The 17,015-nt window shown below is 47.1% G+C and overlaps 1 protein-coding gene across 2 annotated transcripts; it reads right to left on the bottom strand.

Annotated features, from left to right (window-relative positions):
• Positions 1-860: 860 nt before the first annotated feature.
• On the bottom strand, positions 861-16,452 carry LOC136577239 (3-oxoacyl-[acyl-carrier-protein] reductase FabG-like). 2 transcript variants are annotated; one of them, XM_066577053.1, is made up of 8 exons: positions 16,391-16,452; positions 13,778-13,948; positions 10,781-10,959; positions 10,319-10,412; positions 9,904-9,973; positions 9,314-9,350; positions 1,150-1,213; positions 861-1,074 (listed from the first exon to the last, which is right to left on the bottom strand). In XM_066577053.1, exons 1-8 carry the CDS (start codon positions 16,427-16,429, stop codon positions 916-918), a joined length of 813 nt encoding a protein of 270 aa, XP_066433150.1. In that variant the 5' UTR covers positions 16,430-16,452; the 3' UTR covers positions 861-915. The 2 variants fall into 2 exon arrangements, with proteins under 2 accessions (XP_066433150.1, XP_066433151.1); XM_066577054.1 differs by lacking the exon at positions 16,391-16,452 and adding an exon at positions 15,925-16,061.
• Between the last annotated feature and the right edge of the window lie 563 nt (positions 16,453-17,015).

The raw sequence follows: 17,015 nt of genomic DNA, 5'->3' as shown, positions 1-17,015 counted from the left end.
ATTGTATGCACTGTTTAAAACCTGGAGAACCTTGCACCAGTTCAGACTGTGCAGTAATATAAGGGTTAAAAGTGTACAGATGAGATGTGATTTTGGTTATCAAGCAGACCCTCAGCAGATTTTGCAAAGTGCATGAGCTTTTGCACAACTGAATTGTATCAGCTTTTGCAAGGGATCCCCAGGAATGGGGGAGGGGCAAAACAGCAGAGTTCAGTGTTGGGAATAGAGAGGAAAAGAGGAGAAGAAGCAGCCTGTCTGCTCAGAAAAAGGCCATGACAGAGAGTCCTTGGAGTCGTTATCCACCCTGCCATGTGGGCAATGCTCATTTTTTGTTTGGGCCAGTCCACACTGTAAAGGGAATTACTGAGTCACTAGCTCTGAGGAAGAGGGACGGAGTTGGAGTTAAAGGAGAAGATAAGTTGTACAAGGACCTCTCTGCATATTCTGTAAGCTAGCCTCCGGTGGAAACAGTGCTAGTCAGCTACTACACTGATGAATTGTCCCTGTAGGCGTCCTTCCAGGTATCGCGTGACAGAACAGAATTGTGAGTACGAAGTGAATATTGTAATGAAATGTGAATGGAGCCGAACAGCAGAGGTTAATATAAATTGGACAGTGCATGTAAAGAGTTGAATCAATATCTGTTAGCAAAGCTAGCCCTGTCACCCACCACAGAGGAGACATCCTCCCAAGAACATTACAGGCTATATCTTCAATAACTCTGCTAAAGCAATCACCTCTAAAGGCATGATAACCAAATGATCATTCATCTATGGCTGTGTTGTGATTCTTCATGTCATGCTGCATTGGGTTGTTGTAACCTGAATATGCAGAACCAGTTACAGTAAAGTTCAAAATGGTTTCATGAAATTCACGGAAATGTTCTTCCGTGTTTATTGATCATTGTACACAGTGTTATCTTGGGCACGTGGCATGGAGTCCTCCGTCTATTGGCATGGTTACCCCGGTGATAAAAGATGCAGAATCAGATGCCAGGAAGGCAATTGTCCGGGCCACTTCCTCCACGGTGCCTGGCCGCCCCAGAGGGTGTGTGCGTCGGCTGTCCTGCAGGAACTGCAGCGGGAGAAGGATAATGGTAAGAAAATAGCAAAACAGTAAAAATCTGGTGAAATAGGCGATATTGCGTACCTGAGTGTACTGCGCCTCGTCCAGGCCAGCGCGCCGATGGATCTCCGTTATAATGACCCCTGGGCTGAGAGACACAACATGCAATCAGTGATGAGGCGGAGCAGAAGGCCAATAACAAGACAAGATATTTGAACAGAATTGCGGGGCCAGCGCCTGACTCCAGTCGCACGCTGCCGGTCGGGTGTGGCAATTTCTGTGACGGAGAGCCCCCCTGACATGTAACAAGGGCAGAGGGGGGTGACTGCTGACCTCCCCAGAACGACAGCAGAAACGTTTGCAGCATCTGAACTCCACCGCTCCAACGAAGACACAGAGCTGAGACCAGCCGTTGCACCCCCCGTCGTCACTGGTCAACACAGCTGCGGCTGAAGGGGTCTGCTACAAGAAATAGCTTGTTTTCTGTTACAACCCTACTATTATATCATGTTTTATTCTCCAGTCACACCCAGAGCTGCAGTCACAATTCTGCTAGGACATCATGTCTCATTCTGTAGTAACACCTAGAGCTGCAGTCACAATTCTGCTATGATATGTCCCATTCTGTAGTCACACCAAGAGCTGCAGTCACAATTCTGCTAGGACATCATGTCTCATTCTGTAGTCACAGCCAGAGCTGCAGTTGCAGCGACCGAGGAGCGGGCCACGGCCTAGGAGACAGCGGGATAGATTTTTGTGTCATTCACGTTGGCTCTACCGTCTCCCACCTGGTGGGTAACCGGTGACGCGTATAAAGCCCTAGGGCCAGTCTGCTTAAACGGGGGGGAGGAGGGGGGCGGGTACTTGGGAAAATACCTTAGTCCTTTTGTCACTTGTGATGCCCCCTGTTTCTTCTACCATGCGGATTCCTGCTGTTAAAGTAAATTCTCTGTCGCGTAGCTTGATTGGGGAAATTCCTAATCGGCGGAGTAAATACACACACACACACACACACACACACACACACACACACACACACACACATGTACTCTTTAAGGCACAGCCTCCAGAAATGAACGGGTGGCAGGACGTTTTACTTGACTTCCACAATTTAGCAGCAACTGGCTTAGTGGTGCAACAGGGAGAATTCATGAGGATGCAGGAGAATCCACAGTTCAAGTTATATGTAGGCCCTGGCCAGGGGTATACTCTTACTCCTCAAGCTCTCTCTCCCTACTGGTCCACACGCATTGGCTACTCCACGCTGCACGACCTCTCGGTCTCCTCCATCTCCTGTATCTGTGAGCTGATGGTGCCCACAGACAGCTGCCTTGTCTCCTTCCTTCCTTAGAACTCTCTCAGAACCCAGAACAAAACAACAGCCCCTTGCACACACCTTGCAAGTACATATATCTCACAAGGTCACATGACAAACAAATGGATACATTTCCCAGACAGTCAGCTTACATACCAGACAGTTAACTCTTTCAGTGCTACAGCTAGGCAATACACATCATTCTCCACTCACACCCAATCACAGGGACGGAAAAAGTCTATATAACTACAGGTAAGCCCTTTTCACAGTAACAGACTAAAATATAAATTCTTTATTAGGGGTATATTAAAAGACATAAATGGGCTAACACACAAACAAAAAATATATAAACCAAAAAAGTCAGTTACTTTTTGGTATATCACTGGCCTCCACTCAAAGACCGGATATGTGAACTCTCTCAGAACCCAGAACAAAACAACAGCCCCTTGCACACACCTTGCAAGTACATATATCTCACAAGGTCACATGACAAACAAATGGATACATTTCCCAGACAGTCAGCTTACATACCAGACAGTTAACTCTTTCAGTGCTACAGCTAGGCAATACACATCATTCTCCACTCACACCCAATCACAGGGACGGAAAAAGTCTATATAACTACAGGTAAGCCCTTTTCACAGTAACAGACTAAAATATAAATTCTTTATTAGGGGTATATTAAAAGACATAAATGGGCTAACACACAAACAAAAAATATATAAACCAAAAAAGTCAGTTACTTTTTGGTATATCACTGGCCTCCACTCAAAGACCGGATATGTGAGTGGGGCCAGATAGCAGATCAGTGCTACAGGTAAGTGATAGAAAGAACTTAGTCACTTCCAAAACTGGTAAAGATCATGCAGCATCAAGATTTGGAGGTAAGATGCTCCTCCAACTTGATATTGAGATGCTGCAGTGATCCACCAGAGTGATTGCTGTCTTAGACAGTATCCAACATAGGGACGTGTCAGTATCTCAAACTCTTTGGCATCAATCACGGGCAAAGAGAAAGAGTTTTCCTATAATAAGGATTTTTCACAATCGGACACTCATAGTCAAAGTGTTAGAATGAATTGTGCTCGACGCGTTTCCCCACAATAGAAAATTGTGGTTCATCAGGAACTCAGATGGATTCGACAGGCATTCGTATAGCACTGTTTGTAGTAATGAATTAGCAAACGATTTTTTAAAATGAAGTCAGATGGTACAGATAGTGCAATGACTTAGAGGCAATCTGTATGATTGCTCAGTATCTCAGATGCATAGAAGCAAAATTGCGTATTCAGGCATCAACTAAAGAAATACACGTGCACTCCCAGCATTAGTATGCAGAGACGCGAAGGGCCGCAGCCCCCCCCCCCCCCCCCTGACATCCTCTACTCTGCTTCTTCCCCCAACCTCTCATCCGGACCATAGAGACTGCACAGGAACGGACTCGAACATGTTACCCATATCTGAGACGGACCTAATTCCCATTGAAGACAAGTTGCAAGTTGTCAACTTGTCTGATTATAATCTTACATCACAGGAGCTGGGCCTGTTGGAGAGGGGGCTGTCCTTCGTCCCCACGACCCGTTTTAACCCGTTCGTGTGGACGAAGGACATCTCCCTCTTCACCCGCAAACTAAGATGGAAAAAATTTTTTGCCATCAAAGATAAAGAACGACTCAGAGCAATGGGCCTGGATTTGGCAGATCTTCAGGGCCTTCAGATTCTGCAGGATCTCGAGAATGAGAATATGAGAATTGAAGGCATGGGTCCTTTTACGGACCTTAAACCTTCCTGTAGATACAATCCCCCGGCACTGCATAGTCCGGAAATAGACATCTTCGAGAGATTGGTAAAAAACGATCTTAAAACCTTGAAAACCTCTTTAGGTCCACATTCCAATCTGACACAAGGGGAAACTAAGGCACTCAAAAATCTCGAAAAAAAATTCTGCGATTATTATAAAGCCAGCTGATAAAGGCGGCAATATTGTGATTCTTAATAGATCACAATATATTGACATGTGCCGCCGACTTTTGAATGATCCCTCCACCTATGGTACTCTCTCATATGACCCAACAAATTCATTTTTGGTCCTACTGCGTGATCTTTTACAACGGGAACTGGCTGCTGGGAATATTGATACCAATGAATACCGCTTCATGTACCCTCCAACTCCAACCATCGCTACGTTTTATGCACTGCCAAAGGTGCATAAGGGTACTAACCCTATCAAGGGACGTCCTATCGTATCGGGGGTAAACAATCTCACCCAGAATGTTAGCATTTACATTGATAAGATCTTGCGCCCATACGTTCTCTCATTGAGATCGTATGTTAGAGATACGATGGACGTCCTGCGTATTCTTGATGGCATTACAATCGAACCCGATGTCATCTTAGCATCACTAGACATCGAAGCATTGTACAGCTCCATCCCTCATGACGGCGGTTTGACAGCAGTGTCTTCCTTTCTCCAACAAAGGGGTGCACATTACAATAGCCACAACCAGTGTGTCGTTGACCTACTGGAATTCATCTTGAAGCACAATTATTTTGTGTTTGACTCCGAGTACTTCCACCAGCTCAGGGGTACAGCGATGGGGACGCCATGTGCCCCATCTTATGCTAATCTGTACCTGGGCTGGTGAGAGGAAAGGGTCATTTACAATAATCCACTCTGGTCCGACAATATCATCCTCTGGTTACGCTATATAGACGACATCCTCGTTCTATGGAAGGGGACTCCCTCATCCTTGGAGACCTTCGTGGATGCACTAAATGTGAACACTTTAAATCTACGTGTCACTAGTGACATCCACCCGACATCATTACCCTTCCTTGAAACCTCGGATCTCTAAGAACGAGGATGGCACCATCTCGTCAACTTTGCACCGGAAGCAGACTGCTACCAATAGTCTATTGGGCTGGCAGAGTTACCATCCTACACCCTTGAAACGCGGTATTCCTAAGGGCCAGTTCCTTCGTCTACGCCGTAATTGTTCAGATGAAGCTTCCTTCTTCCAAGAAAGTAAAAAACTAATGAAACGCTTTACAACAAGGGGGTACCCTGAGGACGTAGTCATGAAAGCCTATCAATATGCATCTCAACAGCCTCGCACTACATTACTAACACCACGAGTACGGGCTGTTGAACATTCTCCACGAGTGATAGGCACCTTTGATACAGCTTCGGTGCAGATACGAGAGATTTTATCTCATTATTGGGACATTCTCAAAAATGATCCGGATATCAGAGATCACATACCTATGAAACCATGCATTACTTACAGACGAGGCCACAATTTAAAATATCATCTCGTCAAAAGTCATTTACATCCTGACGAATCCAGACTGACCTGGTTAGGTCAAAACAGACCAGTAGGCACTTTTCCATGCCCTACCTGTGCCGCTTGCCCCTTCATTCTAAAAGCTAATTCTTTCACGTGTGCTGTTTCCAACCAGACTTTCCAGTGCCAAGACTTTATTAACTGCAAGACTCGTAATATCATTTACATGGCCACCTGCCCCTGCCCAAAAAACTACATAGGGAAGACGATACAGCAGTTCCGGCGCAGGATACTTGGCCACATAGGAAACATAGAAAGACGAGAATCTACACCTTTAGCGGACTATATTTGGTCAACGCATAATGGTGATGCAAATACGCTAAAATTTCAAGGCATAGAATTGTTATGCACACATGGGAGAAGGGGCAATGTGGACCAGCGGCTGTTACAAAAAGAAGCGGCATGGATTTTTCGTATGAACAGTCTGAATCCACTTGGCCTCAATGAAAGTCTATGCTTTAATTGTTTCCTGGATTAATTCAAACAGCATTTGTGCTTTTTTCCCCGGATAAAGATCTATTAATATGTTCTCCTCCGAATAGACCGTTCCATGTTCTCTTTCAGCCTGTACATCCTATTATGGTGTACATATTTGATATCAGATCATCTAAACATTTATTTGTGTGGCATCATATTTATTCTGCATTTGAGTACCATTATATACTACTGGATGTGTATATTTACCTGAAAGAACATCTTCATAATGGGTACCATCTATAATTGTCCTTTACAAACAATAATATATAAAGGAAAGTACAGACATTGCAAATACACCTTTATTCAGCAGCTCTAAATTTTTAATCCTGGCTCAGGTCGCTGTGGTTGCCCTCCGATTCATATAGGGCTTGCATTCCATCTCTGTTGCCACCAGGACCTTCCTGGCGGTCATGTGACCATTCTGGCGATCACGTGACCACGTGATGACATCACACACATGTGCAGTAGCCTCCTATGCTGGTAGGAGCTACTAGCATAATCTCTGAACAATCTGGCATAGCGGTGAGCGATCAGACACCGCTATGCACTGGTCTATCTAACCCCCTTGCCGGCAATATGCTGATAAGCATGTTGCAACTGTGGATTCTCATCTTAAACACTCTAATTAGAGCTGCAGTATGGATATTTGCATAGTCGGGTCCCCTTTATTTTTGTGAGCCGCTGATTGGCTCACTTATTACTCTCCTCCCATCAAGGCGGTCCAGTAATCAGTATATGAGAGGCTGACACATACACTCCTGCATTACCCCTGTGGCTCACCATCAGAGCCACAGGCTTTACCTCTTTATTTATTTATTTATTTATTTTTGGTGCTTTTTGACTTTTTGATGCATGGGCATAACAACTATCTTCTGTAGGAAGGAGTAGATCAGAGAAACCTGCTGCTGCTCTATATCTGGTAGCATGCAGGGAGGCTCTTGATACTATTTGAAATTAAGCCTATAGTTTCAGCCTGGGTCTGAAGTCTATTTTGGTTATAGAGGCGGCCACACTCATATGGTGACCACCTCCTATATACCTAACATCCTCCTCTTATCTCCGTTATATCATCTAGACGAGACAGTCCTGATGACACTGGGCTATCATTTAAACTGCCAAGCTGATACTGCATCCAGATTTTCAGCTTTATAGCTCTGTTACCCAGGGAGCCTATACTTTGGCTGCAGTTTTCATAATATATTGAGCCAATATCTCTCAGACCTCCTACTGATAAGCTCCCATCAACTAAGATCAAGCATAGAGACCATACTCTGCATACTAATACTGGGAGTGCACGTGTATTTCTTTAGTTGATGCCTGAATACGCAATTTTGCTTCTATGCATCTGAGATACTGAGCAATCATACAGATTGCCTCTAAGTCATTGCACTATCTGTACTATCTGACTTCATTTTAAAATATCGTTTGTTAATTCATTACTATAAACAGTGCTATACGAATGCCTGTCGAACCCATCTGAGCTCCTGATGAACCACATTTTTTCTTGTGGGGAAACGCGTCGAGCACAATTCATTCTAACACTTTGACTATGAGTGTCCGATTGTGAAAAATCCTTATTATAGGAAAACTCTTTCTCTTTGCCTGTGATTGATGCCAAAGAGTTTGAGATACTGACACGTCCCTATGTTGGATACTGTCTAAGACAGCAATCACTCTGGTAGATCACTGCAGCATCTCAATATCAAGTTGGAGGAGCATCCTACCTCCAAATCTTGATGCTGCATGATCTTTACCAGTTTTGGAAGTGACTAAGTTCTTTCTATCACTTACCTGTAGCACTGATCTGCTATCTGGCCCCACACACATATCCGGTCTTTGAGTGGAGGCCAGTGATATACCAAAAAGTAACGGACTTTTTTGGTTTATATATTTTTTGTTTGTGTGTTAGCCCATTTATGTTTTTTAATATACCCCTAATAAAGAATTTATATTTCCACTCACACCCAGAACTAGTAGACACAACTGTTCTATCATGTCATATCTTATTCTCCACTCACTCCCAGACCTGCAGTCCTAACTCTGCCTTTATGTCTCATTCTAGATTTACATCCAGAGCTGCTGTAATGGCCTAGAGTTAACGGGGCCCCTCCATAAGTGGAAAGTGTTTGCCTTGTGCCTATGTATTGTCAGTGTCTTCTATGTGAATGAATTTGATGTGTATTGCACCTCTGCAGCACTGAATGTGTTAACGTCTGGGTTATGTCTGGAATATGTATCGTGTTGTGTGTCACTTGATCATGTTTCATATATGCTTTAGCAAGGTGAGTGCAAGTTAGTTAGTTTTCTTGCAGCAGTTGAAGAGTACAAGTTAGTCTTGCAAGCAAGTGAGAGAGCCTAGTCTGCAAGTGAGTGAACCCCACAGACGCACATCAATCTGTGTGTGGACCGAATGGAAGAAGCTGAGTGATTCCCTGTTGCTTTTCCTGGAACCAGCCTACCCAGGATGTGCCAGTGTTACCCCTAAGCACTGAGTGAGAGGAGCCGCCATGCAGTGCTCAGTGGCTTTTCCAGATGCGAGTGTGTACCAGTAGAGAGAAGGAGAGTAGCCGGGAACAGAACCCCACAGATAACTAGGACTGTGGACTGGTCTGTCATCCTCTGAATCCTCTCTGTTGCACCACTTCTGTGTTTGCACCGTTACCCTGCTGGCATATGTAAAGTTTGGACTGTACATAGTGCTTTTTCTGCAAGTAAAGGAGCTCAACCGACCGTTCCCGGTTTTGCTAATAACGTTATTCCTGCGTGTGGAATACTTTATTACCCACATTGGATTCACCACAGATGATGGAATGGTGGCGTCACGAGTGGCAAAAAGGACCGAAGGTAAACTGCATATTGGGTTACCCTGTGAAACTCCCCCAGCAGTAACTTGGTCAGGTCCCATGCTACCCTCAGTGTAGGAGATGGGAGAGCCCCATGACAAAGCCTCCATCTACCCCGCTGTCTCCTCAGCTGTGGGCCCGCTCCTTTGGCGCTGCACTGCAGTCACAATTCTGCTATGACATCATGTCTCATTCTGTAGTCACATCCAGAGCTGCAGTCACATCTAGACTTCAGACCAGTATGTAGGACATGTGATGTTTCTACTCACCAGACGGCATTCACTCGAACTTGTTTACTCGCCAGATCTGCGTAGAGAGAGGGATTATTAGGAGCAGCAGATAACATATGATACAGGTCATAAGCAACGGCATGTAGACCAAACGGGACTGAAATACACCCTGTCAAACGACTAATTAAGGGTTTTCTTTTTTTTTTACCGTAGTCTTTAAAAGTGGGCGTGGCTTGACAGTTGCCCTCCTGTGATCCACGCATCATCCTTATTCCTCCGACGGCGCACAATAAGCACTGGCAATGGTGTCCAGCCGCCCGCAGCTGACTCACAGGAATCCATCGAGGTCGGATTTAAGACTGTTGCAGATGTCGCCTTTCATAGGCAAACTCCACACGAACACGACCGCCTCCCAGAGACTCGCCCCACATGCAGACGCCAATATTTACCGCCAGTCATATGATCGGTCATTTATTATTACATGATGGATCCCGAGAGAACAACTAATGACCGAGAGAATCAGCGAATCAATCCAGCAATGGATGGACTAAACATTTTATCACCACAAGTGCTAGTGCCAGCTGGTATCAACCAGTAGGTGTATCTATGGATTACAGGAAGTTACTCACCCAGAGCTGCACATCTGGTCAACTGGTCAACCGCAGCCTTGGACATACAGTAGACGACGGCCCCCGGGAACTGCAAGACAAGAGCGTCCAATGACTGGTGGGAGGGGGCCGGAGGAGGAAAACATCACAAGGAGGTCATGCCGCTGTGCTCTATATGGTGGCTGTACTTGGGATGTCTTATGCTGCAGTAACCTCTAGAGCTGCTGTCACTATTCTGATGTTCCATCTTGTCTTATACTCCAGTAACCTCTAGAGCTGCGCTCACTATTCTGCCGTTTCATCATGTAATACTCCAGTCACACCCAAAGCTGCAGTCACAATTCTTTAAAAACCCTTATTTCACTACTGCTGAGGATCCTTTCCTGTTTTGATCTTGCCAGAGGGGCGGAGCCTGGGAGGATCCGTCAGCGCTCACCGATCTCAGTCCGGCGACGCTGGAGACGTTCACGATGTTCCCCTTGGTCTTGATGAGATGCGGGACCGCCAGCTGAGTGAGGAGCAGCAGGGACCTGGGGGCAGAGGGGCAGTTATTTCACCGTTACACCCACATCCTGAAGAAAAGCAGGAAACGCCATTCCAGAGCCCTCTACTGCCCCTTGTATATGTCTGTGACAGACGGGCGGCCAAGACACCCAGCGTGCCCAAAACCGCCACCCTATATAAGACTATATAGGAGACTCAGTCCAGGGATGTCATGACAGATGCCAAAGAATAGCGCAGGAGAATGACGGACACCATGATGGAAACCTGATGGAGGCCGTTATAGTCAGCAGGCTTTATTTAGTGCCGTTGGTGTCCGTCTTTTGATGGATCTGCCACCAGTATGGTCATGTGACCAGCGTCGCTCACGATGGAGCATCCAAGCATCTCTTCTCACCGGACGTTTACGTTCATTGCTCGGTCATAGTCCTGCAGAGTCGTTTCCTCAATACCCTCCATGATCAGTATCCCTCCGCTATTCACCAGCACATCCAGCTGGCCAAAGTGCGCCACCGTCTGCTCCACCATCCCCCGAAGCACCGTCTCATCAGTCAGGTCTCCGGGAACCAGCAGAGGCTGCGGGAGAGGGGAGAGTTATACACTTGTAGTACCACATCTCAACACTACACCAGCACCAAAGATTTCCTATAGACAGCAATGCAACAGCGCCCCCCCAGAATGAGGTATCAGAGAAAAATACAGGAAAGAAAATAAGTGAGCCCCTCCCCCATGTTATTTAGGATACAAAGTGCCAAGCTCCGCCCCTACTCTTATACAAGCCACTACCGCTTTACACTCGCAAGGGGTCAGACAGGCATTACAGCCAGGCTGTTCATCATTTTCCGACACAGCGCCCCTTGTGTTACATTTGATGCAAACAGAAAGTGTGGGTATCTTACAAAGTATTATACCCCCATCCCTCCCAGGGAGGCCTGAGTTGTCCCTGTATAAAAAAACATTATTACTCGATTAACTAAAAAGCTGGTGGCTAGATGATCCCTCCAAAGATTGGATCCAATATGACCGACTACTCTGAACTTATAAACCTTTATAAAGTGTCCCCCGTCCGCCTCCCCAACAGCATCCGACACATTATCCTCCCTTCATGACTTCCTCCCTCTTTGAATATTCAAAATACTCTTAGAGGCGATCCAACTATAAATCCCAGATATAAGCCTGACATCTGGCGTGCCGGAGGCATCTCCAAGATGGAAGATCTGTTCGAAGGACCAACCATGAAATCTTTCATACAATTACATGAATCCTTTTAACATACAAAGAATTTTATAAATACCTTCAATGATGACGTTGTCTTCATCACTCACCCCCTGGACTACAACCTTACTCACCAAATACAAATCCTTTATATATATCCGTGGGGGGCAGGCTGAAGGCATCACTAAGGCCTATACAGCACTATTATCTCTCCCTTCTCCATCCACCCTCCCTTTTCAAATCAATTGGGAAAAAGACCTCCAAGAATCTTCTAATGCAGATCAGTGGTCACCGGCACTCCAGCTCTAACTGGAAACCTCTCATTGTACAAACCATCTGGAACTAGTAGGATCCTCCTATGGGTGTTTCCGGACTCCATAGCATTTAACCAAAATCTCACCACAGCACTCCAACATCTGCTGGAGATGCCATAAACAAATTGGTTCACTGATACATATCTGGTGGTCATTAAACCACTACGGAAACAAGTACACCTAGCACTACCCTCCATTCTACCTTTATTGGAGGCCAGGTATGGCACAACACTTTTATAAATGATCTGGAGGAGGGAATTGATGGAAAACTGATCAAATATGCCGAAAACACAAAGCTGGGAGGGACAGCTACCACAAGGGAAGAGAGAGAGATAATTCAAAAAGATCTGGAAAACGTGAACAGTGGTGGCAACTAAAAGAATGCATTTCCCCTTGTTAAATACAAAAGTCCTACATCTGGGCAAGAAAAATGAAAAGCACATACAGAATGGGAAGAATTGGGCTGAGCAGCAGCAGCACATATGAAAGAGACTTGGGTATACTCATAGATCATAGACTGAACACGAGTCAACAATGTGATGCAGCAGCCAAAAAGGCAAACACAATTTTGGGATGTATTAAGAAAAGCATAGAGTCCAGATCACGTGAGGGAATTATCCCCCTCTACTCTTCCTTAGTCAGACCTCATCTGGAATACGTTGTCCAGTTCTGGGCACCACACTTTAAAAAAGACATAGACAAACTGGCGCAAGTTCAGAGAAGAGTTACTAGGATGGTGAGCGGTCTGCAAATCATGTCCTATGAAGAAGGGTTAAAGGATCTGGGAATGTTTAGCTTGCATAAAATAAGGCTGAGAGGAGACTTGATAGCTGCCTACAAATACCTGAAGGGCTGTCACAGTGCAGAGGGATCAGCCCTATTCTCAACTGTACAAGGAAAGACTAGAGGCAATGGGATGAAACTGAAAGGAGAGGGGGAAGGGGAAGATTAGATATTAGGAAAAACTTTTTTACAGTGAGGGTGATCAATGACTGGAACAGGTTACCATGGGAGGTGGTGAGTTCTCCTTCAATGGAAGTCTTCAAACAAAGGCTGGACAAATATCTGTCTGGGATGATTTAGTGATCCTGCACTGAGCAGGAGGTCGGACCCGATGACCCTGGAGGTGCCTTCCAACTCTACCATTCTATGATTCACTTATCAATGGGCACAGAAAACTCCCCCGCCTCTGACCCGTTTATTATGTCCTACATGTTAACGGAAACTAGAATGTCTATTGCCAGAAAATGGAGATCCCCGACGTCCCATCATTGATGGAGAGGTTTCTAATAGTCAAACACAACTGCTTGATGGAACATTTGATGGCTAACAGATAAGGCCAGTTGGGAAGGTTTGGGCACTACTGGGCGAAATGGCTTCTTTTTTCAGGATATACATGTTAATGTCCTTCTACAATTTAACAACCATTGGGTACCAAAGGAGACGCGCTACTGGCTACCAAAGGTCATTCTTGGTAATTACCCCTATTCTCACCTTCTTTCCTTCCCCCTCCTCTTCTGTTTCTTCTCCTCGAACCCTACCTATTCTATCTCCACAATCTATATAGGGTGGCTATCATGGGCAAATATGACTCTACACATTCTGGAGGACGGGATGTACATCCGACTCACGTTGGGCTAGTTATTGTAGTCCTGTCCACACATCTAGAGAGGAATGTAGAGAGAAATATACGAGCATTGCTTGACCCAAACTAACGGACACAATATATACTGGACCCACTTCTCAGCGTACTACCTGCATTTATATTGGGGACTATAAATTTTGTAAACCTTGTTCTTTATACTACAGCTGTTCTCACATATTAGACAAAAATTCAATATAATATATGTGAGTAGTAACGCCACCTTCTGGTCACAGAACTCCTCACAGCGCCGAGCTGTCTCCTTTAAGTTCTCTTCATTTCTTCCATTAAGGGCCAAACGGGCCCCCAGACGGGCAAAAACCAATGCAGTACCAGCACCAATCCCAGAGCTGGCTCCAGTTACTAGACACACCTTGCCTGGCAGAGACACCACCTGGGGAGTGCGAGAGGAGGGAGAGCATTACAGGAGGGAGTCAGCAAAAACAACCTCCAGATCGCAACTTGTAGGGGAGACAGGTCATGCCTAGGGGCCAATCGAGGGCCAAGGCGTGCCACGTCCAGAGGTCCATGGTGGTGGTGGGGAGGGCGCACGCGACGTCCGAAGTGCCATGGGGAAGGGACGCGCCACGCCCAGAGGGATGTAGCGTGGGGACGCGCCACGCCCAGAGGGATGTAGCGTGGGGACGCGCCACACCCAGAGGGCCATAGAGTTGGACGTATGCAACATTCAGTGGGCCATAAGGGTGCAGGGGGGGGGGGGACCCACGCCACATCCAGGGGGCCATAGGGGGGGGGGGGCACGCCACATCCAGATGGCCATTGGGTTGAATACATGTAACATCCAGTGGGCCATATGGGAGTGGGTGACACACACACACCACATCCAGAAGACCATCACCACAGACAAAGGGGGAGGGTGATCAGGAGGTCATCAAGTCCATCACAGAAACAATGGGGCATATTTATAAAATAGTGTAAAAGAGACAGCTGGTCTGTAGTCCCCGGCGATCAGTCCCTTCACCGCAGCAGCGCAAGACGTGAGAGCTGCACTGCGATAGGTTGTCAGGGGCAATGAGGAGAAATTTTCCTTTACACTATTTTAGGAATTCCCCAAAAATGTTTCCAGGAGAGAAATACAGAAGACTCCTCTGAGAGACCCCAAGGCAGACAGCAGCAGGACGCACCGCAACATGTCTCCCCTACCTTCAGAGACCCTCAAATCACCACATTCCCCACCTGCCCCTTGTCCACTCCTTATGTCTTCCCCTCACTACTCTGCAGCCCCTCATGCACCCTGTATGTCCTCCAGCTGTGTATTCCCTCGTACTCCCCATATGTCTCCTCCCTGCAGCCCCTCACTGTCACTGTACATCTGCCCCCTGCAGCCCCCCATACACTGTGTACGTCTCCCCCCTACTGCCCCCCATACACTATGTACGTCTCCCCCCTACTGCCCCCCATACACTGTGTACGTCTCCCCCCTACTGCCCCCCATACACTGTGTACGTCTCCCCCCTACTGCCCCCCATACACTGTGTACATCTTCCCCCCCGCAGCCCCTCGTGCACCCCGTACATCTTCCCGCTGCAGCCCCTCATGCACCCTGTACGTCTCCCCCCTGCAGCCCCTCACGCACTCCATATGTCTCCCCCCTGCAGCCCCTCACGCACCACGTACCTCTCCCCCCTGCAGCCCCCCATAGACTATGTACATCTCCCCCTGCAGCCCCTCACACACTCCATGTCTCCCCATGCAGCCCTTCACGCACCACGTACCTCTCCCCCCCTGCAGCCCCCCATAGACAATCTACGTCACCCCCCTGCAGCCCCTCACACACCCGTACCTCTCCCGCCTGCAGCCCCTCTGTCACTGTACATCTGCCCCCTGCAGCCACCCCCATAGACTATGTACGTCTCCCCTCTGCAGCCCCCATACACTATGTACGTCTCCCCCGTACTGCCCCCCATACACTGTGTACATCTTCCCCCCGCAGCCCCTCGTGCACCCCGTACATCTTCCCGCTGCAGCCCCGCATGCACCCTGTACGTCTCCCCCCTGCAGCCTCTCACGCACTCCATATGTCTCCCCCTGCAGCCCCTCACGCACCACGTACCTCTCCCCCCTGCAGCCCCCCATAGACTATGTACATCTCCCCCTGCAGCCCCTCACACACTCCATATGTCTCCCCCCTGCAGCCCCTCACACACCACGTACCTCTCCCCCCTGCAGCCCCCCATACACTATGTACGTCTCCCCCCTGCAGCCCCCATACACTATGTACGTCTCCCCCATGTAACAGCCCTTCAATGTCACTGTGCATCTCCCCCCTGCAGCCCCCCCATACACTGTGTATGTCTCTCCCCTGCAGCCCCTCACGCACCCCGTACACCTGCCCCTGTAGCTCCTCACTTGCTCCTGATCTCCAGCCGCTGCCATCCCTTGCTCTGGAGTGAGAGTTGTGTTTGCTTTATTTCCTGTCTAACTTTCGTGACCTTCTGGGTCCTCCTGGACTTCCTACTTGTCTGCTTGTGTCATTTGATCTGCTTGGAGATTAACCCTTACAGCACCAGGCCAAACTTTGAAATGGAAAGAAGTTTTTCCTTCTTGCACTTATCCTCAGAATCCCTAGTTGTTGCCCCGCAGCGCTGAGGCTTCTGTACTTCGTGTTGGTGCCAGTGCATAATTAATTACATCACTTTGTCTTTTGCAGGAAAACAAAGTATTTCCGTGGCCAATAATTATTATTATTATGTTTGGGACGTAAAGGTCGTGGCCCAGAGTTTGGGCTTACATCTCTCTTGGATGAAACTCTCTCAACTGGACGGATTCCAAACCCATTCACACTCGTGGCCATCATCATCAGGTGGTTACTCACCACATACATTGCGATTCTGCATAGGAACATGCGGTTCATGCCGGAATTCCTCCTTATGAGAAGCTTGCCCTTTTGGGGTTTTGGAACCCAGGACATGCCGAGAACGCAAGGGTGTAGGAGAGCCATTAGTAACCACCTGATGATGATGGCCACGGGTGTGAACGGGTTTTGGAATCCAAGACATGCCAAGAATGCATCAGTGCTCCTATGCAGGACCGCAACTTACTAATGTGAGAGCAGTGAGTAACCACCCGATGATGATGGCCACGAGTGTGAACAGGTTTTGGAATCCTTCAAGTTGAGAGAGTTTCATCCAAGAGAGAGATCCATCAGATAACTGAGACTGAGGACATGTGTGCCTTGGGAAACCCGAACTGTACGAGAATAAGAAAAGAGGCGAGTGATGTAAGCCTACTAATAATCTACTGCTGTTGAAGTTACTATGTACAAGTGATTTCCTTATGGAAGAAGAGAAGTTTAAGTAAAAGAACAAGACCGCATGTTCTCGGTTCTTGTTGAAAAAGTACATTCTGTGTGTGGACTACTCTTTATTCAAGATGGGTAATCCACTGCTGAATTAGGAACGTTGGCGTTACTGTGACAAAACAGGAACTTAAGGTAACCC

Source organism: Eleutherodactylus coqui, chromosome 8, assembly GCF_035609145.1.
Source record: "Eleutherodactylus coqui strain aEleCoq1 chromosome 8, aEleCoq1.hap1, whole genome shotgun sequence".
Classification (NCBI taxonomy): Eukaryota; Metazoa; Chordata; class Amphibia; order Anura; family Eleutherodactylidae; genus Eleutherodactylus; species Eleutherodactylus coqui.
Note: the sequence above shows the minus strand (reverse complement) of the source record. Positions and strands in the feature narration are given on the sequence as shown.

What these genes read in the sequence shown, in the direction of transcription:
- LOC136577239 (XM_066577053.1), bottom strand. Translation starts at nt 16,429, where the DNA reads ATGAACCGCATGTTCCTATGCAGAATCGCAATGTATGTG. An exon ending in GCAGAATCGCAATGTATGTG is followed by an intron (nt 13,949 to 16,390) that starts GTGAGTAACCAC and finishes CGCACTCCCCAG; the next exon opens with GTGGTGTCTCTGCCAGGCAA. An exon ending in GCGTCGCCGGACTGAGATCG is followed by an intron (nt 9,974 to 10,318) that starts GTGAGCGCTGAC and finishes CTTGTCTTGCAG; the next exon opens with TTCCCGGGGGCCGTCGTCTA.